Source organism: Crocodylus porosus, unplaced genomic scaffold (genome assembly GCF_001723895.1).
Source record: "Crocodylus porosus isolate Cpor-Errol unplaced genomic scaffold, CroPor_comp1, whole genome shotgun sequence".
Classification (NCBI taxonomy): domain Eukaryota; kingdom Metazoa; phylum Chordata; order Crocodylia; family Crocodylidae; genus Crocodylus; species Crocodylus porosus.
This window is the reverse complement of record NW_017728914.1, coordinates 9,996,231-10,021,698: the sequence shown is the minus strand read 5'-3', so window position 1 is coordinate 10,021,698 and position 25,468 is coordinate 9,996,231. Positions and strand designations below refer to the sequence as shown.

Below are 25,468 nucleotides of genomic sequence, written 5' to 3'. Positions count from 1 at the left end.
AATTTATTACCAAACAACAAAAACACATTCCCCCTTTAATGGCTTTTTTATTATAAACACAGGATGGGAATGCAAATGGCAGAAAGAAAAATAAACCTGTTCATCAAGTTAATTTCTTATGCCTCACAAAATCATACCATCTTCTCACCTTCCCTGCTCTGAAATTTATGCTTGATCTGTGTAGCCCTGACCTATGCCCTGTAATATAATTACCTGCATTTTCCAAATTAAGCTGTAGAATGAAAGATTTCAGCTGAAACCCTGATGCCATTCTCTTTCAATCTCAGACTGATCTACTGAATTTTTTTTCCCATAGGCAGATAACACTTCACTACGTAGCTTGTGATTTCAGAGTAAGATTTTGTGTTGCTGGCATAATAGAGCCTTTAAATATAAGAATATAATCTGTGGCTCTGCTCAGCACTCCCACTGATACGATGGGAGTTACAGCAGTAAATGACTGTTCTTTGACTGTAACCTGGTTCTTGGGGCAGGACTCTTATTTTCCTCTGTAGTCTGTGCAGAGCTGAGCACACGTGTGATGCTCAAATAAATAACAGCAGTAGTGTGAGGTCCACAGAGAATACACTTCACAAGAAACACTAATGAAGTTGTCACTTACAAGTTCTTCACATCGATGATTCCTCGAAAGGCCTTTCTGGGGATTCCTTTTATCTGGTTTTCACTTAGATCTCTAAATGAGAGAAAAGACAAAACATCATATTAACAAAGAGAACGCAAAACTATCTTGTGATAATGTTTGGCAAGTTAGGTCTCCCTAAGACTTGTCAGAGTACAATGAAATAAATACACTATTCCCTGCCTTTTAAATGAGGAGAGGCATTTGCTAAAAATGGCCATATACATACTGAAACTCTGAGAATTTGGGAAGTGCAAGAAATTCCAGTACATGGCCAAGCATGGTTTTTACAAACTGTCATATCAATGTGATTTTCTGCCACAAAATTTGTAGCAATTTTTAGTCTTGTAATTTAAATGTCTTTTTAATATTTTAAAAGAGCTTCTAATAGCTTAATAGCTCTTTCAAAAATAAAAAAAAAATGCTGAACTTTTCAATGATCACATAAATATAGGATTTGAACATATGCTGCTCTATGTTGGAGATACTACCATACGAAGAATTTGGGGGAGGGTATAGTAAAAAAAAGTTTTCCAAATAAATTCTTTAAGTATATTCCTAGTTAAGCCGATAAATATTTAAACAGCTTCCTTTAGAAGGCAATATGCCAAATGCCAATTAGAAATACAGCATTTTCTAACCTCCAATAAAACAGTTTAAATGTGTTCACTATAGAACATTCTCCATTTTTCATTATCCTTAAAATGCTGCAAAACTGATTAACTTAGAATCATAAAATTTGCCTTAAGTGTTATAGGTAGCAAGGCACAGAATGTAAATTTGCTTACAATCTGAAGCAAATATCTTTTGGCTCTTAATAAGCTGATTTTAACTTTACCAAACCAAGATAAAGTCCAGAGTATACATCTTAAATGGAAAGTCTGAGGGAAATTTTAGCTAAAGCTGTCCAACTATTTTGAAGAATAAAAGTAAAGAAAAAATAGAGAAGGTCCAATTCCCCCATCCCACAGAACAGGGACTTGAAATACAGAAGGGGATCCTGGTGGGTGATTTGTATTTTACCAGACCCATTAAATATCAAACCTATTTTATTGCTGTTAAACCTGCCCCACCAAAAGGCAGTGTGCATATTTCAGAAACTTGTTTGTTAGGGCCTATCAGCAATTTAAAAAAAAAAATTGCATCTGCCTTGATCCCCTCACAACTCTTTTAGATTTTGGAGTATGCATACACCACCTTCACAAAGTAGCCTGCATAGAAGCAAGAGCAAATGTTGTTGGCAAATTGCAAATTAGCCAAAAATGCCATTCTGGGGGAAGCAAAATGACTTTCAAATTCAGGCTGAAGTTGGTGAACAGTTTTGATGAAATAAAATGTAGAAATGTATTTGTTAATGTTGAAGCACAACAGTATTTTAACTCTGAATACACTTTGGATAAAAAAGAGGGGTAAAAAATTACAGAGCTCAAAACAAAACACTTCAGGCCAGGCCAAAATGGCTGCTTTTTTTGTTTGTTTGCTTTGCTATTGTTTTGCTGGGGATCAGGGTGGCAAGAAATAAATGATTCGAGGTCTACGTACACCAAAACTCAGTTTTTTGAGTTTTTGTGTAGCTACTGAAATGGAAACAACAACCTCCACTTTATCCATACAAACATGCAGAGGAGACTTCTGCCTAACCCTGGAGGCTTGGGCAAGACTTAGTCCTGTGACTGCTCCTCCTAAACCTGGGGACTGTAAGGGTGCAAACAAATGTTTGAATGGCCCCACCCAGGTTAGGCAGTTTACTCTGAGCCACCTAAACCTGTCATGAGCAGGCTTTGTGCAGGCAGCTGGAGGTAAACTGGGGGAAAGGATTGGGAAGTGGGGTGGAATTGGTGTGTCTGTGGGGATAGTTTGGGTGGGAGGGAATAAAAACAGCATAGCTCCCAGCTGTGGCAAATGGCTTGGCTTTCCCAGTCCTGGGGCTATGCTGTGAAGGTGTGCAGGCATTCATTAGGCCAAGTTAACCCATTTTAGACTGGGTTAACTCAGGCCAATGTAAAGTTAGTTTGTCTCTGAATTCTGAGCCCTTAAGCCCTTTGAACACTTGCCCTTGCCTTTAAGTCCTTTAAACACTTGCATGTTGGGCCACTTAGATCATCCTAAGCTTGGTTAGGGTGATCAAAATGTAACACTTGTATATACCCTAACTGGGTATTGGAATTGGGAACAAGGAGAGTTTTGCTCCTGTGCTCTCAATGCTCCCCCTGGTGGCACCCAGTCAGCATGGAGGAGGAGGAAGTAACCTGCCTAAAAGCAAAAGAATACGGCGGGGAGGGGAGAATGTTGCTGTGGGGAAAAGATTAGGAGCATGAGCTATGAGTGTGATAGATGAGAACAAGGGAAGAGAGGGGTAGGCTATAGGGATGGGTGAAGATAAGACTGAAGAAGAGGAGGAGGATATCATCCAAGCAAGAAATGAACAGAAACAGGATGCTACCAATGTCATCATCAATTTGCATGGCCATTATCATGACTCTGTTAAATGTGTTAGGTCAGGAATATGCCCTGTTTTAAGGCTGACAGTCTGGCTTTCCAAATGATGATTAAAGCTAAGTGGCAACCATCAGAGTGCTGACCACCAGATATTTTCTTCTTCAAAAAGATTTTCTATTGCACTGAGATCCCTTGGCCAGTCGCCACCAAATTGGCTTTAGTGAATGACAGGGGTTCTGGGCTGGAATCAGAGCATTTCACAAAGCGCATACTGATGTTCCAGGTCAAGCTGTGTCACCAAAGGCTTTCTTCTGTTTTCCATCAGGCAGATAGGAAAAAAAAGGGGGCTATGTCCTTGTCATCAGACTAATTCAATTTCTACCAGTCATCTAGTCTACACCAAATTCTTGTAGTAGCCACAATTGTTCATTCAGACTCTCACAAACAAAAAATGTGCTGTTGTCTGTAAGTCTCTTTTTCAAACTAGCTCCAAATTATTTGTGACTTTCTACGTTTTTCTGACACTGATACACACACAACCCTCCCTCCCCCTTCCTTATCTCTGTCCAGCGACATAATCTTAGTTCTTTGGAAATGGACCTTCCAAATATGCAAACGAATATGCAACCAGCATGGGAAAGAGAATACCTAAAGAATGTTTCAGACCCACATGAATGTAAATTCTTCAGAAGACAAATTTCAAGCACCTCCCTGAGAAGTAGCTTTGATATATGAATGACATAAGGCAAGGTGAGAGCTAATCTTGAAAGAGCAGCAAACTGCAATTAAAAAAGGAATAAATAAAAGCTGGAAGTCAAACTAAAAAGTATCTGAATAAGTAAAATTATGAGTTCATATAAAATGCATGTAGAAAAACTTAATTCATATTCTAACATTCTGTCCAATTATTTATTGTGCCATTTCCTCAAATCACCTTCAAAAACAAGCCCAGTTTACAGCAATCCTCCTAATGGCATTACAGAATAACAAGGCTAATATATGCTGCTGCGTTCCCATTTATCCCTATGCTTCAACAACATTTCCCACAGTCAGGCAAAAAACAGCAGATTGCAGGAAATTCATCCATTTTTTATGACAGTCTGCTTGTATATTGTATTAATTTTATTTTTCATTGAGCCACTTTCCTCTAGCTAACAATACTGCCTCTATAAATCTCTAGGATTGTGTATTGATTTCATAAATACCTCTAGTGGTCTGACAAACTGACAGTTTATGGTGCTACTGATGTAGCATGGAGGAAAGTTCAGGACTGCATGTTTCATTTTATATAACTGCCCTTTCACAATCATGGAAGGGCCTTTTTGAGATGGTTACTAATAGTGTGTTTATCTCTGCTTGATACCAATGTGCCAAACTATTGTTAAGCATATTTCATAAGGAAGCAAGCAAGCTACCACCCAATCTCAACCCACGCACTTGACAAAAATCTGTCTCTAATGTGAAGAAGCCTAGTTCTAGCCACTCTTTCGCACAGCTTATTTTAAGTTTCTGTTTCTTATTCTCTATTTTTGTTTTTTTTTTCAGAGCAATCATTGAAAGCTTTACTAGATTTAAAAAACCAAAACCTTAAAATGTATATATTATCAGTAACTACAGGGAAAAAAAAAATAGCTAAATTTACACATGACAAAAAAGTAAATAAAAGAGAATTGGAAATGGAAGGAAAAAATGACTAATACAAATTCAACCTGTAATACGCTCTCACAGAAGTCAAGGTACCCAATTCATAATGCACCACTAAGAAAGGTAAGTGAACTAAATTTCACTTTAGGAACTAAAACACATCTAAATAGTTGTGCTCAGTGGACAATTGGTGTGGATCATCAAAACTACTCTACTTAATGGTTTGCAGTAGGTGGGCTCTAAGAAGAATTACTAAGCTTCTGAAAAGCAGCTTCTAAATATTGCATTCACAATCGATCATAGTGTTGAGAAAGCTGAAAATCTATAACCTTAGGGTGCCTATACATGTGCTCTGATGTGTTCTAATTAGAACATACTGGAGCAGACTCAATTAATCTAATTAGAATGCTCCAGTGTGCCTCACCATCACATTTATTCAGTGTCCCACATTTCAAAATGGCAGTGGGGGTGCTTTAACTAAAACTTGCTGAACAACCTTTAGTTAAAACATTCCCTCAGTCATTTTGAAACCCGGGGCACTGAATACATGTGATGCTGTAGCATTCCATTAGAGCAGCTGTCCCAGAGCCATTCGAATTAAAATGCTCCCCCTCTCACCCAATCCCAGAGCACAGCTGTAGATAATAGGGATATGTGAAGCTTTGGTCGCTGATCCGATTCACAGAAGATTCAGCCTGATTCAGAGGCCAAATGACCAAATCTGAATCAAATTGAGAGACCAAAAAAACACCCCCTCCAAACTGGTTCAGAGCCTCTGAATTAATTTGGAAAAGATTCAGAAAAAGAATAGGAAGGCAGTCTTTTAAGGGAACAGAAACTGAGAAGAGAGAGAGGGAGTGGGGGCGGGGGGAGGGACTGACATCTGTAGCTGGCCAGTGACTGTGATCTTTCCTTGAGTCCCCTTCCAATCACACGGCTCTGCGGGTGTTACGTAGAAACAGCACATAAGCCTCTGTCTGCAGCCTTTCAGTCCCTTTTGTGATCTGTTTCTGCCTGAGCATTGGAAAGGCCCCCTTTTACAGGCCACCATCCCTGCTGGTTTCATCCCACTGCACCTTAACACACAAACAAAGTCACATATGTCATGAGTTTTCCTTGTCAGCACCTTGAGGTGAAGTTTCCCAGAAACCCCTACACCTATCTCCTTGTAACTTAGCAGGGCTCATACCCTCAGAAGGGGCTACCATCCCTGCTGTTTTAATCTGAATCGGCCAAAAAATGACAACGTTATGGGTATTTCAGTGATTCCCCATCATAGTCTACGGCGGAATCTCCACATTTTTCTGAATCATTGCCAAATCTTCTGAAGCAGATTCGGCCAAATTGATTCCGGAGAGTGATCCAAATTTCCAAATCGATTCACTGTCCTCCGAATTGGCCAAATCCAAATCTGAATTGAATAGTAGATACATATAGTGTGTAATTAGATAAATCGGGTTTGGACAAGAGGGGAGACAGCAGTTACATTAAGAGAGGTGGGCTGGACACAGATGCTGTTCCAGAAGGGGTCTTTGATAATCCAGCTGTTTGGCAGGGAGAGCTCTAGATGGTGAGAGCCTGACTTGACACCACAACCAGAAGCTGCTTTATTGCAAGAGCAAGATTCTTATCTACGACTGAACTAACAATGGCTCCCACCTGCTTACATTTTGAGGAACTACAGCTACATTAAACAAACTGTTTCTTTTTTACTTTATTACTTCTTTTGATCCTTGTTTATAATAAATCTTCCCTTAATCAAAAGCTACGCTTTTGTGGGGGGAAGCTTCATTTACCCGATCTGTCCTTAAGGAGCAAACAAACCCTGCCACTTTGAAGGAAACGTGCTAAAGGTTAAACAGTGTGTGGAATCAGATCTCTCCCTTCCACCAGACAATAATATATTTCATCAAGACATAGTTAAAGCTGTCTATGCCCAGTGAAGGATGTTGGAAAATGGGGAGACACTTGCTATGGGAAAAATCATTGGACTAAAGAAGTGACAACGGTTGACACTAAAAGCTTTTGCAAATATTAACCCTACCACACCTACACTAGCAAATCAGACACATCCCCATTTCATGGACAGGGCAACAGACCCTCAGAGATATTTATGTCACTTAACTCCAAGGTGCATAGTGCATCAGTGGCTGAACAGAATTCCACAGCTGTGGCTCCCATGCCTTTGTTCTGCTCAGTAGACCACATGCAAGTCTAGACTAGACTCAAACAAGACTTGGCATAAGTCAATAGGTTTTTAGGTTTTTTATTTTAATTTACTAAAATGCTTTGGACATAGATTAACTCCCTTTGCAAGCATATTGCTGCTTTGCCCATATCAAAATGGTAAATGCAAGACCTTTGATAAAAGGATTAGAAAGAAAAAAAATGTTGGCTCTAAGTGGCTCTGTATCTTTGCTATAATGCTGATTTCTAGCTTTCTGCTTTAACACTGCTTAGTGCATCCAAAGTGAGGTGTCACGTGCCCTCCACAGCACCAGAATACTTTAGGATTTTTTTATATTTGCCAACAATGAAACTACATTAGTCAGTTAATTGAAACACAGATTCATATTTATGCATATAGTTAGATTCTAACTTAAACATGAATATCTTGCAATATTAATGTTAATATAACTGAAAACTGATGTATGTTGATTAGGGTTACCATACATCTGGGTTTTCCTGGACATGTTCTCTTTTTGGGTCCTCCCATCTCCATCCAGGTAGTTTTTTAAAATATCAACAAATGTCTGGGATTTTGCTCTGCCTCTGCTCAGCATTGAAGTTTCTCCTGGCACTTCCTGGTTTGCCCTAGCAAGGAGATACTTGATGCTGGGGCAGAGGCGACTAGAGGAAGGGTGCACATGGCATTGGGGCTGCAGAAAGGCAGAGGAGGTGCTTGTTCCTCTGTGGGGGAAAGGGGTGGAGGGGCCCTTTGGGGCAGCAGGGAGCTGTATGACTGAGCTGGTGGCACTGGGGCCAGTACCTGTGCATGCAGGGGTGGGGCAGCTGGGAGACTCTCAAGACTGAGGGAAGCAAGAGGCTGTGGGTCAGGAGTGGGCACTGGCAGGGCTGGGAAGTGGGCAGGGGGCTGGGGGTTTGGAGCACATGGCACAGGTAGTGCCAGGAAGCTGTGGGTATCAACAGGGATGGGGAGCCTGTGGGTTGGGAATGAGGGACTAGCATGGGCCGGGGCTCTGGGGCACTGTCAGTTGGGAGTGAGGGGCAGCAGCAGGGCTGGGGGACTGTGGTTAGGGAGTGAGGGGCAGGAGAAGGGCACGGGCATATTGTGCCCTCCCCCCAACAGGTCTCCTCTTTTTTGAAACTGGAAATATGGTAACTCTAATCATAGAATATTTGGTTTGGAAGGGACCTCAGAAGGCCTAAATCAACCCCCTGCTCATAACAAGACCACCCCAAAATAAATCGTCCCAACCAAAACTTTGATTTCACATATAACAATAACATGCTATAGTTGTCATTTTCCTTTTTTTCAATTTCTCTCCACACTAAACAGTTACATTCCAATCCTTTATCATACATATCTACCCAAAATTAACAAGGCTCATATTAAACCAATAATCCACTGAAAAGATGTTTGACTTAGGCCTTCTCTACAAATTACAGGTATCATGCAATCACACAGTTAATTTGGCAAATTACCCAGAGACCAGCTACACATGCAAAGTAGCTATTGCACAATAAACAGCTCCAACCAGCTATCAAATTAGACCTAAAAATGTGCACTAACTTTATAGTTTGTTGCTATCAAGCTTTAGTTTGCATGTGTAGCAGGGTCTCTCCTGTCGTTGCAAGCCCACTACTGGGGTTATGCGGGGTGCTCTTTTGCCCCTCAACCAGCTGCATGGAGCAGCTTGCTGGGACAGGGGGAGCACTGGCAACAAGGTGTGATGGGATCTAATCGAACCTCCTGCCATGCATGCGTGGCATGGAAGGAAGCACGATTTTGTGAATCACACATTAGAACTCATTGTGCCTTTACCTGCACATGTAGAGGGGGTCTTGGGAATATTTATTGCTGTTGTATGCTACCCTTACTATTCTTATTTCTAAGCCAGAAAAAATGATAACAGGGAAGACTATCAACTAATAGGGTATGTGCAGACCTTCCATTTAGATCAACCAAACTAGAGTAAATGCCAAACTGTGTAAACACTCTGGGGAGGTTAAGTTGGGCAAAAAACCAGTCCAATCTGAATTGGTTCACCTAAAGTGAAAAAATTAGATGGGGAATGGGTTAGTCCAATCTAATGAATGTCTGCACATGTTTGGAGTGCAGCCCCAGGGTGGGAAAAGCTCAGCTGCTCACCCCAGCCCTGGGGCTGCACTTTTCCTAGCCCCTGCCCCCCTGCCCACTCTGACTGGCCTATTTTTCTCCCTTGAACCTTGTGCCCCCTACAGACAAGCCCCACTGAGGACCCCCAACTCCCCCCTCCTTTTCACTCACCAACTCCTTCCTCCCGCTCTTCCAAATCTCACCAAACCCACCCTCAGAACTGCCAAACCCCACCACAGACCCTATAGCCACCATCCCAAAATCCCACTCACCATTCCTCACAGCCTGAGTTACTTCCACTGGGTTCCTGGTATGGCTCCCAACACTGGTGGATGTATGCACACACCATTCCCAATCTACGCTCAAGTGGCTTAAAGCAAGCTGTGTGATTCTAGACCAGCTGAAGTGAACGTCTGCATGTACCCCTTAAGAATGTGACCAGCTCATACTAAGAAGCCTAAGTCCAGAAGCACTCTTAAGATTAAAAAAAAAAAATCAAGAAAACTTTAGTCCTTATCTGAACATATATGTTTCATGCTATATTACTATATGTATGTTGATCACATAATAAAACAGAGCTAAACAATGAAGTTACAGTACATTTAAAATAGAAGGAAAATCTAGGTAAACCAATATAATCCCTTAAAGTATCTTCTAGTTTATCCACAATCCCATTGTTCCTCTAGAATTCAGGCAGAAAAGCTAACATACAGCAACATTTCTTGATTGGCTGAAATGAAAAACAAACAAAATCTAGATTGATGGAAGAGTACATGGTCTTGAATGTACAAATAACTGATTCATTCCCTTTCGAATGAGCAATTCTCATCTTTATATGTTAAGATTACACAGTTTATAGTGGTTGGTTTTACTTTGCATCACAAATGATAGCATGGTGAACAAGGCTGACACTGGTATTAGGAATAGGTGAAACTTAATAAAACCAATTAATCTAGATCTGTTCCAAGACTGCATTATACTGGGAGGCTGATATGAAAATTGCTTTCTAACTTCCTGTCTCATACAGAAAAAGAAAATAAGTTGCCAGGCTGAATAAAACTAAGAGACCAGCAATGGGGAAGCAAGTCCAACATAAAGTACACAGATATTTACCTATTTCTAGTTCAGTATATTGAGTAAAACTGGCAATAAAAACATAAAGTTTGGCTTGAGATTTTTGTCTATTTTGCTTCAACTTTTTTAGTTTGTCAAAGTGTTCTAATATGTCTAGTTCTAATATTAAATAGTCTAATAAAGAACTACAGTTCCATAAGATAGAAATAACACAGTCTCACAATCACGCTCTGTTATTAAATCTTTACTGATTCAACTGGGAAAGACTCAGGGTTTAAGAGAATAGTAGTATTTGCAGATTAGAAAAATGAAAATTAGCTAGATCTGGTTGTGGCATTTTTATATTATTTTATCCTGTCAAGATTTTCTGATCACTGATCTTCCATCATTTTAGACATTTGCTTTTTGGGAAAAAAAAGAAAGATTTTCAGCTTTCCTGAACTTCTTATATTGTGACAAGTATAAAAAATAACATTTACATTATGCTTTGTTTTTGCTTTTTTTTTCACAGACCAGACTAAAGACAAGCCACGGCAGTTTGGGAAAGGTCCCTTAATAATATTAACTTGGTCATAGCAATTTGTCTCATTTTGAACTATTTTTATTTTGCACAGCATCTTTCAGATGAATCGCATTCCGCAATGCTCTGCTGAATTAAATGATGTAATTATGGATTTACATAGTAACAGATGAAGAAGAATATAATAAAAAAGGTACATTTTGAAGCAACATATAATAAAAGAGATGTAAATAAGTGAAAGAGGGAAAGATTTAAGAAGGTTCTTTCAGATGGCAGAGGCTGCAGGGGAGATAGATGTATTACCTGAAATGTCAAAAAGGCCAGTACTACATAAGTAAATGGTTTGCAAAATGAGTTGCAGCAGGAGGAGAGAGTGAGGAAAGAGGATGCTAGCCAATAAGAGAAAAGAAGGAAAGAATGTGAAGTACATCAAAAGAGAATGGAGTTTGGTCAGTTATCACTGTAAAAATAACTCTGAGTATATTAAAAATAAAGAATGATTTTGTACTTTTATTTTATACACTTTGGGGATCTGCATTCCCAAGGAAGACTGTTACAGCATGCAACAAACCAAAGTACCTCAACAGTCTCTCTCTCAAACATCACTAAACTTGGAACATCAAAATAGATGTCATACACAGCTACCAGCAACAATTCCATTCTAAGTGCTGCCGTCTCTTTTAGTTCTTCAGTCATTTCTGTGTTAGAGGATTAAAGCAATGTTAGAGCACTGCTGCACGGCCACCTGGAAACTGGAACAGCCTGCTTCTCACACCCTCTACAACAGTCTCCTCCTACAACAAAGGATACATATAACAAGGACACGCACCACAGACAGAAAGTCCATGTGAGTCACTACATTCAGAGGCCTAATAATAAAGGGTAATAATGCAAGAGTAGAATGTGTGTCTATTAGAAATGAACAAATAGTATAGATTTTGGTTTTGCCATCAAACCAAAAACCATGGGGAAAAAAGTTTGAGTCTAAGAAATAGGATGTTTTTTCAATTTTTTGACAAATAATTTTGTTTATTTCAGTCAGAAATGAAAAACCTGAAAAAAAGTTTTGATTCATTTTCATCTTATTTCATTCCTTTTAAAGTCTTTATTTTAACATGTAGGTTAATTTATAAACACAAATGTCACTTGGAAACTCAAGGTCAAATAGCTTGCTCTGAAAATGGAAAAATTAAATGTTTTGATGTTTTCACAATTTTCCCCCATTTTTCTCAGCCAAAACTATTTGTGAAATACAACGTAACTTCATGAATAGTCCTTCAAAAATACATCTTCTGGTGAAGAAAAAATATTTACCTAGCTTTATGATGCAAGATGAGACTGTGGCTTTTTGCCTCATCTGAAAGTTTCATGACGATTTTTAAAGGCTAAAATAATACTTTCAACAGTTAAATATAATTATTATTAGATGTCATGTTCCCCTATATTACTAGTGCCTTTTGAAGATAGAAAGGTAAATGTATTCCCATTGTATAGAAATAGAGTCAACTATTCAGAATAAGCTAAGAGTTTCCAATGATGTAAATATGTACTTTTGATATGAAGTATTTTCCAACAATTGCATTATAAGCAAATCAAAGCAAATCTGTCACTCATGCTAGGGAGAACCTCTACATTTTAAAAGGGCCATGCACAATCAGCAAAACAATGACTCTATGCCACTAAGTTTTGAGCAGAAAAGATGATAGCTAAATATCATAAAGGAGTAACCACAATTTTCTTCATATCATAAGGAAGCATGGAAAAGTCTGGTTGAGGATGTAGTTATATGGCAAGATCTTAAGAACTAGAGTTCTGTACAGGTTACTTTATGGAAGCAAAGTGTCACTTCTGCTTTGAAGAAATACAAGTTCCTGCCACTGCTGTATATTTAGCACAGAACATGAACAGTGCTCCATAAGGCAAGCAGAAAATAGGGTAGACATTAGGCCTGTCTAAAGTGGCTAGTATTCACTTTGGATTCAAATTCGGCTGATTCAGGGGATACTAATTTGTTTCGGTGATTTGAATCACTGTCCCAAATAGATTCAGCTGAATTCGATTTGGAGCTTCAGCTGCCGCAAAATTAGCCAAATCTCTGAATGAAACAGGCCCCATCCCTCGCCTGCTCTCCCAATCCCATTAATGGCTGCCCTGCCCGGCCCCAGCATCCTGGCTCTTAAAAAACAAACAAACGAACCCCGCACTCACTGGCTCCTGTCGGGGGGGCGGTCCCTGCTGCACCCAATTGCCCTATGTCGGAGGCTCTGTCATGAGCCCCGAGAGGTCCTGATCACTGCTGCAACAGTTGAGTTCAGGACTTTTTCTTTTTTTTTTTTTTAAAGTGCAGGATGCTGGGGCTGGGTAGGGAAGCCATTGACACAGCTGGGAGAGGGGGTGGGGATTGGGGGCTTGTGGCAGAGCCCATGACACAGTGTGGGGCAGTGGGGGGAAGTCCATCAGGGAATGTTTATTACCTCTAACTCAGCATTTATCACCCCATTAAGAAAACAGAGGGACATTACCAGCCATCTGTTCATTCTGCCTTTGTCTGTCTGCCACAGCATGGACTGTAGCCGGCATGTGGTCTGCTAGCTAATATTGAGAGGTATCTGTGATGGATGGGGGAATGCTTACTTAGCAGAGAGTGGAGGGGAGGGGGCGGGGAGCAGAAGCCAGGCAAATGCCTGCAGTCTCTGCTGAGCTCCAGCCAGGGAGCACAGGGGAGGAGCCAGCTCTGCTGTGGAGCAGAGAGCTCCGTCCAGCCCAGAGAGAATGCTGTGATGCTTGAGGAGTCTGATTTAATTTAAACCAGTAAGGGGTCTGGGTCAGACATTTCATAAACCCGTTTGAGCCAAATCAGTTAAGTCTGATAGTACATTCAACCAGGTTTATCACTAACCAGTTTCAACCATTCTCAAACTGGTTTATGTGCACTGAACATATGATCTGTTACAGGTTTAAATCAGTTTCTGACCACTTAAACTGGTTTATGTAAGTCTGTCCCTAGCCACACTGAGCTTGGAGATAAGGAAAGGGAGTAATCAAAGTCAAACAAGTAAAAACAAAACAAAGCAGTTGATCATGTTTTCATTAACATCTTCCTCCTGTGTTACAGTCAAATAAAACAATATTGCTTAATAAAAGCCTTTGCACAAGGTCCAATATGGAAAAACTTTTGAATATGCTTAACTTTAAGCACTGTACTTAACCCCACTGTAATCTATAGGACTACTGAATGCATAAGATTAACCCTTAAATACAAGAGCTGTAGTTTATTAAAACAGCAAGATGTTTACATTTACGTTTATTTGTACCACACATGGACTTTATTCAGTTTTCTCTATTTTACTCAATTCAACTATAAAAGAATCACTTTGGGTTTCACTGTTTACTGCTATCCCAGAAACAATGCTGTAATATTTCATAGATTTCATAGACATTAGGGCTGGAAGGGACCTCGGGAGATCATCGAGTCCAGCCCCCTGCCCAAAGAGCAGGACGTCAGCTGGGGTCATAGGATCCCAGCAAGATAAGCATCCAATTTACTCTTGAAGGTGTTCAATGTAGGTGCTTGAACCACCTCCGCTGGCAGACTGTTCCAGACCTTGGGGGCTCGGACAGTAAAGAAATTCTTCCTTATGTCCGGCCTGAAATGGTCTTGCAGGAGTTTGTGACCGTTCGACCTCGTCATCCCTTGGGGCGCTCTGGTGAACAAACGTTCCCCCAGATCCTGGTGGTCACCCCTGATAAACTTATAGGTGGCCATCAGATCACCCCTGAGCCTACGCTTTTCCAGGCTAAAGAGTCCCATGGCTCTCAGCCTGTCATCGTAAGATCTGTTTTCCTGACCTCTGATCATGTGCGTGGCTCTCCTCTGGACTCTCTCAAGCTTCTCCACATCATTTTTGAATTGTGGAGCCCAAAACTGGACGCAGTATTCCAGCTGCGGCCTCACCAAGGCCGAGTACAAGTGTACACTATGGAAGAATATAAATGTGCAATAAAAAAATCAAAGAAATACAAAGGCCACCAAAAGATACCTATTATAAAGTTTAGTAAAGTATTTTATTTAAAACTAGTTAAGATTAAATTACATGGCAATGGTCCTTAAATATTTTTTTTTTATCATGTCTCATAATTCTTAATAGGATTATTCTAAATCGTCCCCTTTCCCTACACCATCCAGGGATGTTGGTAAGGTACTATTTTGTGCAACTCATTTATTTCAAACCACCAGACTTGAAATATACAACTATTTTCAAACCTTTTTTACCTTTTGAAATTTGCACATCAATACACAACTTGAATTCCACTTGCAATCCACTCCACTTTATATACAACTTTAGCAAAAGTTCAGGAATGTGAACAGATGATTAACAAAGGAAACGGGAACCTTATTTATGCAAATAGGAGGAAACATTTAAAGCAAAAAAGCACTCCCTCAGAGTGATAGTAAAATTTCTGAATAATCCTAAACTAATAATATTTAGTTTTCATATACTGATATATAAGTTTATATAGTTCTTGACATGTTAAAGTACTTCAAGCAGGGAGATCAGGGTCATATGTGCATTTTACAGATGGGAAATTGAGGTGCAGAGAGAGAAAGTGAGTTGATCAAGGTCACCCAGCTGGGCATTGGCAGAAGTGACAATGACACTCAGCAAGAAACATCTTTTCAAGCTATTCTATTCAATTCTACTTACATTCAAGCCTTTCTTATGTGGCTCAGTTATTATATGATGCAAACATTTAACAGGGATTAATTTTAATAGGGAAATATCTTTTATCACATTAACACTATCATATATTTGCCATTGTATCACTGCCAAAGCAAGATGAGTTTAAGGCATATACTGGAGTTAGAAAGTATAAATTTCTACCGGTGCATTTCCACTACACAGGTTCCTTTCTCCAACTCGAATTACATCTGAAAAGTACAAAAACTATCCAGAAAGAACCATATATAACTCAGTGAGCTAGGTTCAAGGTACTGACCTTAGTAGCAGGAAAAATAACTGCCCACTGCTTAATAATTTTTTATGAATATTACAGTAATGGCAACACATAAAGATCTCTTGCTGCCTTCATATTACTTTTTTTTAAAAGGAGCAAATCAACAATATGGGGTCTTTTAAAATCCTGCTTTTTCTGTCTTAAGTTCATTTAAATAGTAGCAACTATAACACGGGGTTGTTTTGTTGAATTATATTAAAGAAAAGCCTTCTGCACTTGCAGGAGATTCTAAGAGATTTTAAATACAAAGCAGTATGCGGTATCACTCTCCTTTGAGCTACACAAAAGGAGAATGATACCTCATAAGGCCCAGGATGCGATTCAGTTAAACAGATTATTTTTAAAATGTTTCATATCTTTATGGACAGATTTTTTTAACAGTCAGAAAATGAACATAGCTGAGAATTTTAATGGTAAAGAGAAGCATGACATATTAAAATTTAACAGTCATCATCACTGTTTCAGATGGAGGTAGGGTTGTCCTTTAATGTCCTTTGTTGACTAAGTCCTGATAGAAGTTGTTTTGTTCTGTTTTTAATATACATAACTGGCACTGATTTTTTAATCACCTAGAAAGTTTTGCTCTTTTGTAACAGCCTGTTTAGAGCGGCACTTCCTGAAGTCGCTGTGCCCAGAACAGATAAAATACTGTAGTAAAATAAACTAGCTACAGCAGTTTTTATTAATATGAATTTAGTCCTGCAAACCTTTAATCATGAGAACATACTGATGTTGTAGGAGTAAGAAACACACTCCTGACTCATGACTAAAGATCTGCAGGACAACACTCGGACCACGAACTCTCTCGTTATCGTGTAGTTTGTGTGTAAAAATATGAGAGAACTTCTCTGGTGCTAAATACATACAAATGCTTAATTACAGTAGGATCCAATGCAGTGAAACTGAAGACAGTGAGATGCAACAGAACAGCAGTAATGAGTCTCAAATTGTTTTAGTATATTACAAGCTAAAGAACTAAAATACTGGCTATAGTTAAACCTCATTATTGTGAAGCTGTTCTGTGACAAAAATACTATCAGCAGTAGAGGTCTCGCAATATATCAATGCTGTTATTTTGGATACAACAGAATTTTTAAAACATAAAACAAATCTTTGACCAAGAATACCTTCTTCAGGGATGTTAAGTAGTCGGTCTCCTGTACTGGCTAGCAGAATGCTAGGGAAGTAATATAAAACAGGCTTTCTGTACTGTTTCTATCCTGAAAGTCTTAGATTTTATGACCTACCCTTTTTATTTTTCTTACTGGGGGTCACTTATTTTTTATTTATCTGACCAACCCTGCTGTTAAGACACTTACAATTAATACCAAATACTAAAAGGCATTGAAGTTATTGGCATTTTTAATTTGCTTGCTTCATATGAATATGATATTTAGGTTTATTAAACCAGGATATCATCTGTAGTGGCCTTTATAAAACTACCACCACTCATCACCACCACTACATTATAATTATTAATTGTTATTGTTGACTATTATTAATAATTATAATTATTATTATTTGTGTACTCCGGCATATGAAAGAAGCAGCCATCTCTTCTCACAGTAATCCTACTGTTTGGTTTTACTTTTTCTGAGAATAACCCCAATAAGGAAAAGCAGCATATAAATCAAATAAACTATCATTAATTACTACTACTACTTTGTTTGAATTATATGCTGCCTTTCTTTATTGGGGTTATTCTCAGAAAAAGGAAAATCAACTAGTAGGAATACTGTGAGTAGAGATAGCTGCTTTTTTCATATGTCAGACTGCACAAATTCAAACTCCAATCCTCATATGCTATTCACTTATTTCACTTCTAACAGAAAAGAGAATCAGGTCTAGCATCTTTGCACTCATCTTTAAGTCTACACAAAATTTACAAAGCTAATTCCAGTATTTTCTCCAGGAATGCAGATGAGCAAACATTCACTGAAGTGTTACCATGCCAGTTCTTTTCAAGATCACCCAGATTACCTAAGAAGACACAAAAGACCTACAAAACTTCAGTGGATTTACAGAAAAATTATCATTCAATATCTCTTGGCTTTTTTTTCCCTTGTAAAATAGAAGGGAGAAAAAGAGGTCTTCAATATAGTACATGTTATAGTATACTACAAAGTGTTAGGAGACCTTTTATCAAATGTGCCTAACTGCTAATAAATACTAAGGTTAATATAGTCTAAATAGTTCCACTTTCAGCATGCACTTGCATATAAAATAATCCAAGACAGAAGTAGGTACCTTAGTTATAACAAGTCTACTGGAAGACTGCCTTTAGTCTTCCCTGAAATCAAATTTTATGTCTAAATGGGGCTGATAGTAAATTACAAAGGGCATATCTGTATGTGCCGTCCATGGTGTGGTTGTTACTGTGCGGTCATTTAGTATTTGCTTTAAGAAGGACTAAACGATGGTGCAGTAAAAGCTATTACTGTGCTGTCCCACCAGCACACAGTTATTTTTAGTAGTTATATCACTGTAACAATGGGCTATAGCGAGGTAGCTTGTCACGGTGACACAGCATTGTCATCACGGTCTGTTCCTGCCCATGCTACATTGCCAAAGCAACGAGCTACAGTGCCATGGCATCTTGTGTAGATGCGCCCAAAGGGAGTCTTATTGAATATTCTGTTACTGTAATATTTTGGTAGACCTGACTTCAAGTAAATATGTAGCAAAACCCCCAATTTTTTCTTTTTCTTTTTTTTTAAATGCATTTCCTCCCCTTCCCCAACCATTTCTGACTTGTTCGCTCCTTGTCTATTCCCTATAGATAAGTATAAGTGAGCTAAGACATAGAATAAGCTTCAGCATTTTATTTTGGTAACAAGTTGTATTTGTTTTTTCTCCTTCTTTATATTGTATAATTATTATGTTTATATTGATTTTTACTGTTCTATATTACTGTTTTACTGGTACTGTATGATTTAGGCCTACATATGTAAGTTAGCATAAGTCATGTCAAGTTTCCATTTTGTTTGTCAAGTCTCCATCCTGTCCCCAGGCCTGGCTGTGTAACCCATGACTCACACCTACCTCTCCTATGTAACTTGGTTCCTGAATGAATGGGGATGAATGAGGGTGCTTGAGAGACAATGGCAGTAGGTCTAAAAATAGTTCCCACTGAATGAACAAACCATCAACACCAATACCTGGACCAATGACCCAGCCCTTGGAACCACCCTCAGCATTCAAGAAACAAAAGATGAGGCAACCCACCATTGTGCCAAGACTGCACATGCTCAGTATGAACACATTGAACCATCTGGAACAGAAGTGACCTTGCCTGGACAAGCCCTCCCCATAGGAGATCAGAGGTAGTCTGCCCCATAAAAGAGGTAGTGAATACTGACTCCTTGGGACACCCTCTCCATCTGGACCAGCACCACACCGCACCACCTATCCACCCAGAGGCCCTGCCAGCAATCCCCCCTCTGGACAATACCTAATGGACAAGGACCCCTTTCCAGCCTGAATATACCCCCTCTTCAGCCATGGACTTGGACTCTGCTTCTCTTCCCCACCTCCAACCCTTCCACTGAGTCTCTTCTTTCTCCTGCTGCCATTGTGAGTGCCTTTGTGTGTGTGTGTGTGTGTGTGTGTGTGTGTGTGTGTGTGTTGGAACCAATAACTTCATGGAGCTGTGTAGTGTGTTGTCTGTTTAATAAACCTGTTATTTTGAAACCTGAGTTGGGTTTTTGTCTGTTTCATGACTGTTTCCTTCTTGCCACTGCTTATCTGCTCCCCCCCAGTCTCTAAGCTGTCAGCCTGTTTCCAGCCCCAAACTCCCAGGTTTCTGCCTCTCTCTCTCTCTTTCCTGGCTGTCTCCTCCTTGTCACCACTTATCTGCTCCCCCCACCCAATATCTCAGCTGTCTGCCTCAGTTCCCAGACCCAATCTACCTTAAGTAACCCCAAGCCTCAGTTCCTCAGCCAGCTTCTCTCTAGTCCACTGGTTCTAATCTCAGTTGTAGTAACTTTCACTCCCTACACTTTATCTCTCTCTCTCACCTTAACCTTCTCCCAGGTACCCCAAGCACACACATATATACCGTGCCATCCAAGTTAGGAATTTACCTATGTGTAGGTGGGTTGTATGTGTGTGAACTTGTGAGTGTGTGTGTGTGTGTGTATATATATATGTCACTGTGTGTATGATGTATGAATTAGTGATCTGTGTGTGTGTACTGAGTGTGTGGGTTTGGACAATTGATTTTTGACTAACTTTTGGGGTGTATAGTGTATGTGCTTGAATTGGTGATAGGTATGCATGTGTCTAGGCTAGTTTGGATGTGTATGTGTCTGAGTTGGTTGTGTGTGTGTGTGTGTGTGTGTGTGTGTGTGTGTGTGTGTGTATGCATCCAATTGATTTGTGTGTTTGTATATCTGCAATTATGCGACATCCTCCTGTCTAACAGCGGAATATTGAGATCTTGGGAGTTGGTCTGACCCCACAAGGCAACAGATATAGTAATACTTATGTCTTAGATCAAGTTACAAGGAAAATCAAGGCAAGCTATTCAAGAATTAATGACCTCAGTGCTAACTTCACTGCAATTTATTTGCAAAGGAAATCTGGACAGTGAGTGTTTGCCTGAACTCTGAAAACTTATTCAGAACTATGTGAAAGAAGGATGGAGACAAAAATCAGAGACAAGAAAAATGTATGAAACAGATCAAATATTATTCCTTGATAATGGTTTCCTTTGTATGGTCTGAAAAGGTCTATTTTTAGCTTATATTCAATAGATTGTATTAAGGTCCGCACCCTGAACCCACCTAATAATTCTGGGAAGAGATAAGTATACAGTCATGTGCATATTATTAAAAACAACAAGAAAAGGATCTTGTGACACATTTCAAACTTCATACTGGAGATGACAAGGAAACAAGGGCACTACTCCGATTAATCAGCAAATGTCTTGCTTCAGCGCTCTGCAAGAGGATTTATTTACATAAAGCCACTTCCAAAAATGAACTCGACTTTCCTCTGAGTCACTGTCAAACATGTTACAGGATTTCAGATTGACAGTGTCAGCTCAGAAAATTCAATTAAGTGTAAAAGAAACTGATGGATGACTTGGGAGGAGAAGGCCCCTTGCATGACAGACTCAAAGAGAAGAACAGGAGTCCACATGTTCTGTTTCTCCTTTTTGTGTTGTAAGAAAACCCTCCAAAAACAAAGACCACCGTATCACAACACCATCAGATGTCTTCAGGCTTCATGCTTTGGATTTAAGTTGAAACTCTTAAATAGCTATATGAAAAGCATACTCCTACCAATAATACCTTGTTTTTAATTAACCTAAGCTTAAAACGCATGACATTTAGTATGTAACTGGTAAAAAGCCAGTGCTACCAAGCTTTTCTTAAACCTATCAGTATAAATAGCAGAAACAAGGTAAAGAATCACTAGACAATGATAACTGAATGGTTTGCTTTACCTTCAGTTCCATGAAAAGCAAAAATGTTCAGCAAATTCACAGAGAGAGCAACTGTAACCTCAAAACACCAGATGTTTAGGTGCTCACAACCTTACATTGCATATTACTTTCCAAGAAAATATGTACAATTTAAGTTATAATGCAGCTGTTCAAGGATTTTTTAAATTTTTTTTTGGTACAGTAATTTCATGAGTAAATCCTCTGAGCTGGAGAATGCTATTATCCAAGAACATTCTTTCAATAAAATCAATGCAACTTCAAAGAGACTCAAAATTATTTTCTAGTGTCTATACCCAAGAAGTAAACTAATTTAGCAAGAGCAATATTCTCTGAGCTTTGGAAGAAAGATACCTAATAGTAAAGCCACTCCTAAAATTAGGTACAGAGATATTTTGCCTTATTAGCTGTTTTTATTGTATAGAATAGGTTTCATCATATGTGTATTTTAAGGAGTTTATAATGTTCTTTCACAGCTTATTTACAAATCCAGTAATTTATAATCATTACATTTAAACTCTTCTTGCTATTGCTAAGCTTATAGTTTAAATGTTAACTTCTGACTATTTTTTTAAAGTATCAAATTCCAAATTTTAAGGAGTGAGACAGTTACTTGTCTTTTTTCAAAACCAATCTGCAATTTTTAGAAGGACCATGCTAGAACTGTAGATTTATGTGTTTCCTACCTAGTGTTATACACTTATAAATCTGAGTGGTTGTGATGTGGCAGCTGGTATGCACTTTTGCCTTGGTCCATCTAAATCATAGAGGCCAGGCACAGAAATTATACTTATTGAGCAGCAGGTGCACAGAAAGCACTCCAGAGTGCTAAACAGACTGTCAGGCCATATAGAGCACTGGTAAAAAAAATAAAAATGCAGATCCCACTCTAAGATAACCCTGGATGGATGTGGCTTCAGACTTCAGTGCTGTAGATTAGAGCACTATAATGAACATCTCTACTACATCGCATTGCAACTCACAGTAGGTCATATTCTGCCAACATCCCATGAAGCATTGCAGTGCCCTGATTACCACCCCCTCTGCGGGGTGGCTTTCTAGCCTAGGCCAGTGCTCATCTCTTCTGCCCAAGCAGCAGGCTGCCACACCCCCAGGCTCTCAGTAACCCAAGGCAGTGAAGACCCTGTTTCCAACCTTCCCCACCCCTGGTTGTTCCTCCAGCCAGCTATGAGCCACTGTCTGGTATTATCATTGTGTACAGAATCCCTCTACCCTATCTGGACATTTATAAAGATTGCAGCTGTCGATTAAGTGCTGTGCTATGCTGCCTTCCGGACACCACATACATGCAGGGGGCTGTCCAAGATGTTCATCTTGCACAGTTTTGTTTTGAAGCATCATGTCCACATCTCTGTCTGTTCACCTTTTGACTCATACTTCTCTGTCAAGGTCGTGCCCAATGGGGAACTCATTCGGTGTTGGTATAAAACGTGGTAGTGATAAGATTTCAGACTGGATTACTTTGAACGATCATTTCATTTCCATTTACCTCACCCCTTCCCTAAATTTAGCACAACATATAAGGCCACAGTACATGGCCTGCTGGGCTCTCTGTGGGCCCAGCAACTCAGCAGCAGGGGATTGGATAGAGTCTGTCTTCTTATGTCACTTGGTCTAATACCCTAGAGTGCAAGGAATGCATCTATGTATGTGCACATTGTGCAGCCTGTTATGAGTTTCTGAGTATTGTTAAGTATAGCATCAAGCTTTTCAGTGCAACAACTTCTAGACCATACAGGAGCACAATGATCTGCTGGGGCATATACCATTTCAGGTGTGATGGTTCTGTGTGCTTTGAAGTTGGCAAACCATGTCGTGCTGACTAAACATCTGAAGGCAGATACCCGTGCAGAGACTTTACTGCAGACCTCCTGAATGTACTGTTTATAGGTGAGGAAAAGGTTTAATATGACTCCTTGGTAAGTTGGGGTATACTCATGGAGAAGGATATAATTACCTACTCTGATATTCAGCATGCTCTTGGCTCAATGATTGTCCACTTAGTAGAACAATGAAACTGATTTACTGATGTTCCACACTGACCTCGTGCCTCTAAAACAACCCCTTCTCCCAACCCCTGTATCACTGGCCTGGTATCACTGGTATGGCACCAGGCTCAGTCCCTCCTACTTTTGGCTTATTAGTTGGTGTTGCTTTCCTGACAGAGACCAGCATGTTTACCCAGATCTACGTGAGACAAACCCTAACTCAAAGAGACCTCAGTATGCAATGAAAACTTTTTACAAGTCCTACAGTCAAAGAGTAACCAATAGATGAAAGTGTACATTTTTGCTAGTGATCCTCTGGGCACTGTTTGGCAGAGCAGCTGTGAATGAACACCACTGCAGGTAAGGTGCAGCAGGAAATGGGAATTCTCCCTAGCAACCCCAACCATTCCCTTCCTTACTCTCCTTCCAGAGAACCAGAAAAGATGCATCACTCTAGGCCCTGATGCTCCAGTTTCCCAGTGCTGCAACCTCCCACATCAGGGAGAGGGAACCCAGGCATCTGGGTTTTCCCAGCTGGGATGTGGAATACGAGCGTTCTTTGCTGTGGTCAGCACAGGGGCCATAAGGAGCAGGGCGTCTTCTGGCCCTGGGTGGGCAAACGGGTCTGGACACGGGATTCACCAGAGGTCCCTCAGTGTCTCCCTGGTCTGCAGGCTCAGCATTTGTGCATGGGAAGCCTGCCAAGATTCTGGATCCAGGATGATTGCCTGGACCCCTGCAAAGTACCAGAGACACATACTTAGCTGGAACTTGAACAAACCATCCAGACCCAGGAAGGCACCATGAAGGTCAAAGAATGAGGTCTATGGTTGGCCCCCCATAGCCCAAGGAAGGCTATCCATGCTGCTATGGAACTGAGAGAGTTGCAGTGCCAGGATATGCTGTTTATGCACAGACTGCTTGAGATCCAGTTACAACACCCCTGAGTGGTAACAGCATCACCTCCAGTGGGGAGACTGTTTCCCTCCCAGGCTGGAGTGGTGGGGCAGGCTGCTGCCCACTCCCCTTGCCATGGTGAGCCCTGGTCCAGGGACTCATCCCTGGGACGACATGCCTAAGACTCCCATGGGGGTGACCCTCAATGGTGGCCCTAGGGGAGTGCTCCACACTGCACAATGATTGGGAGCTACTGGGGTTTGAGGCAGCCTTGAAAGAGGAGATATGGTGTGTGGCAGCTGCTGACCCACAATCCAAGGAGCCAGAAAGGTTTCCAGCAGGGCCTGCTCCAGGAAGCAACTCTGAGGGAGGAGAAGACAACCAGGTTGCCCCAGACCTGATGCCATGGCCGGCACTGGCTATGCCCTCCTTCCAGGGCCAACCTGCTAACCCCAGCTACTGGTAATTGCCAACATAGCTGCATGGCCCCAAAGAGGTTTCAGGTCAGTCCCAGAAGAGTGTGGGAGCACTAGGAACAGGGGGAGGAGGAGGACCACAAATCCACTGGGCCAGGCTACTGCAGGCCTGGGTCCTGCTGCAGGGGAGTAGCATAGCTTCTGCTAAGATAGACAGCCCCCTGGGTTTGGGTCTAAGTTCTGGAGTGAGAAACATTCAACAGTTTTTATTTATTATTTATTATGCACTAAAAGTTTGACAGCTGCAACATTTAATTAAACTGAGGGGCATTAGTTTCATGCATGGCAGTACTATTACTGCCCCAAAGCTGCATGTTTTCCTAAGCTGAGCTCCTTCAGCTGCCCACCATCCTCTCCCCCTCAAGATCATAACCACCTAGTACAGCCAGGGTCTTTATTCCTGAGAATAAAGTTCCAAGTTCCAGAGTGGACAACAGTGCACAGTTTTTGTTTAATAAACACACTAAAAGTTTGGCAGCTTCAACATTTGATTAAAATGAGGCAAGTTTCTTCCTTGCACTACATTCCCCTGCACCTCAATGTGTGCTCCAGAGGGAGTTGGGGTTGGAGAGGGGAAGGGGGAAAGTGTGGGTTGTGGGCAGAGGTGTCTGTGATGCAAGATCAGAGGAGCCTGTGGCAAGAGACCCACCCCATGGCCCAGTGCCAGGGCAGGGGCAGTAAACCCCCCCCCGCCCTACTCATCCAGGGAGAACTCCTGGTCCACATGGGTGAGGAGCTACTTGGCCAAGGCCTCATGGATCCAGACAGCTTGCTGTGGTGCAGGGCTGGGGCCACCAATATGGTCAGAATATGGAGAGAATACAGGCATCTAGGACATGCACACATACAGAACTGAGACATCCAGGACACACGCACATACACGCATGGCAGGCACAGAGGGCATGCACAGGATGGCTGGCTGATGGCTATGATGAGCTGCTGCCACATTAGGACAAAGTGGGTGGCTGTGATGTCCCCACCAGCCAGTCAGGGTCTGCTCAGCCATT

General features: G+C 40.7%; 1 protein-coding gene across 3 annotated transcripts in view; it reads right to left on the bottom strand.

Annotated features, from left to right (window-relative positions):
- The window catches only part of SLIT3 (slit guidance ligand 3), a 938,430-nt gene that overhangs the window by 423,104 nt on the left and 489,858 nt on the right, over positions 1-25,468 (bottom strand). For all 3 annotated transcript variants that reach the window (XM_019534858.1, XM_019534861.1, XM_019534859.1), the window contains exon 5: positions 623-694. In XM_019534858.1, the coding sequence (XP_019390403.1) occupies positions 623-694 (72 nt within the window). The remainder of the gene's footprint in view (positions 1-622; positions 695-25,468) is intronic.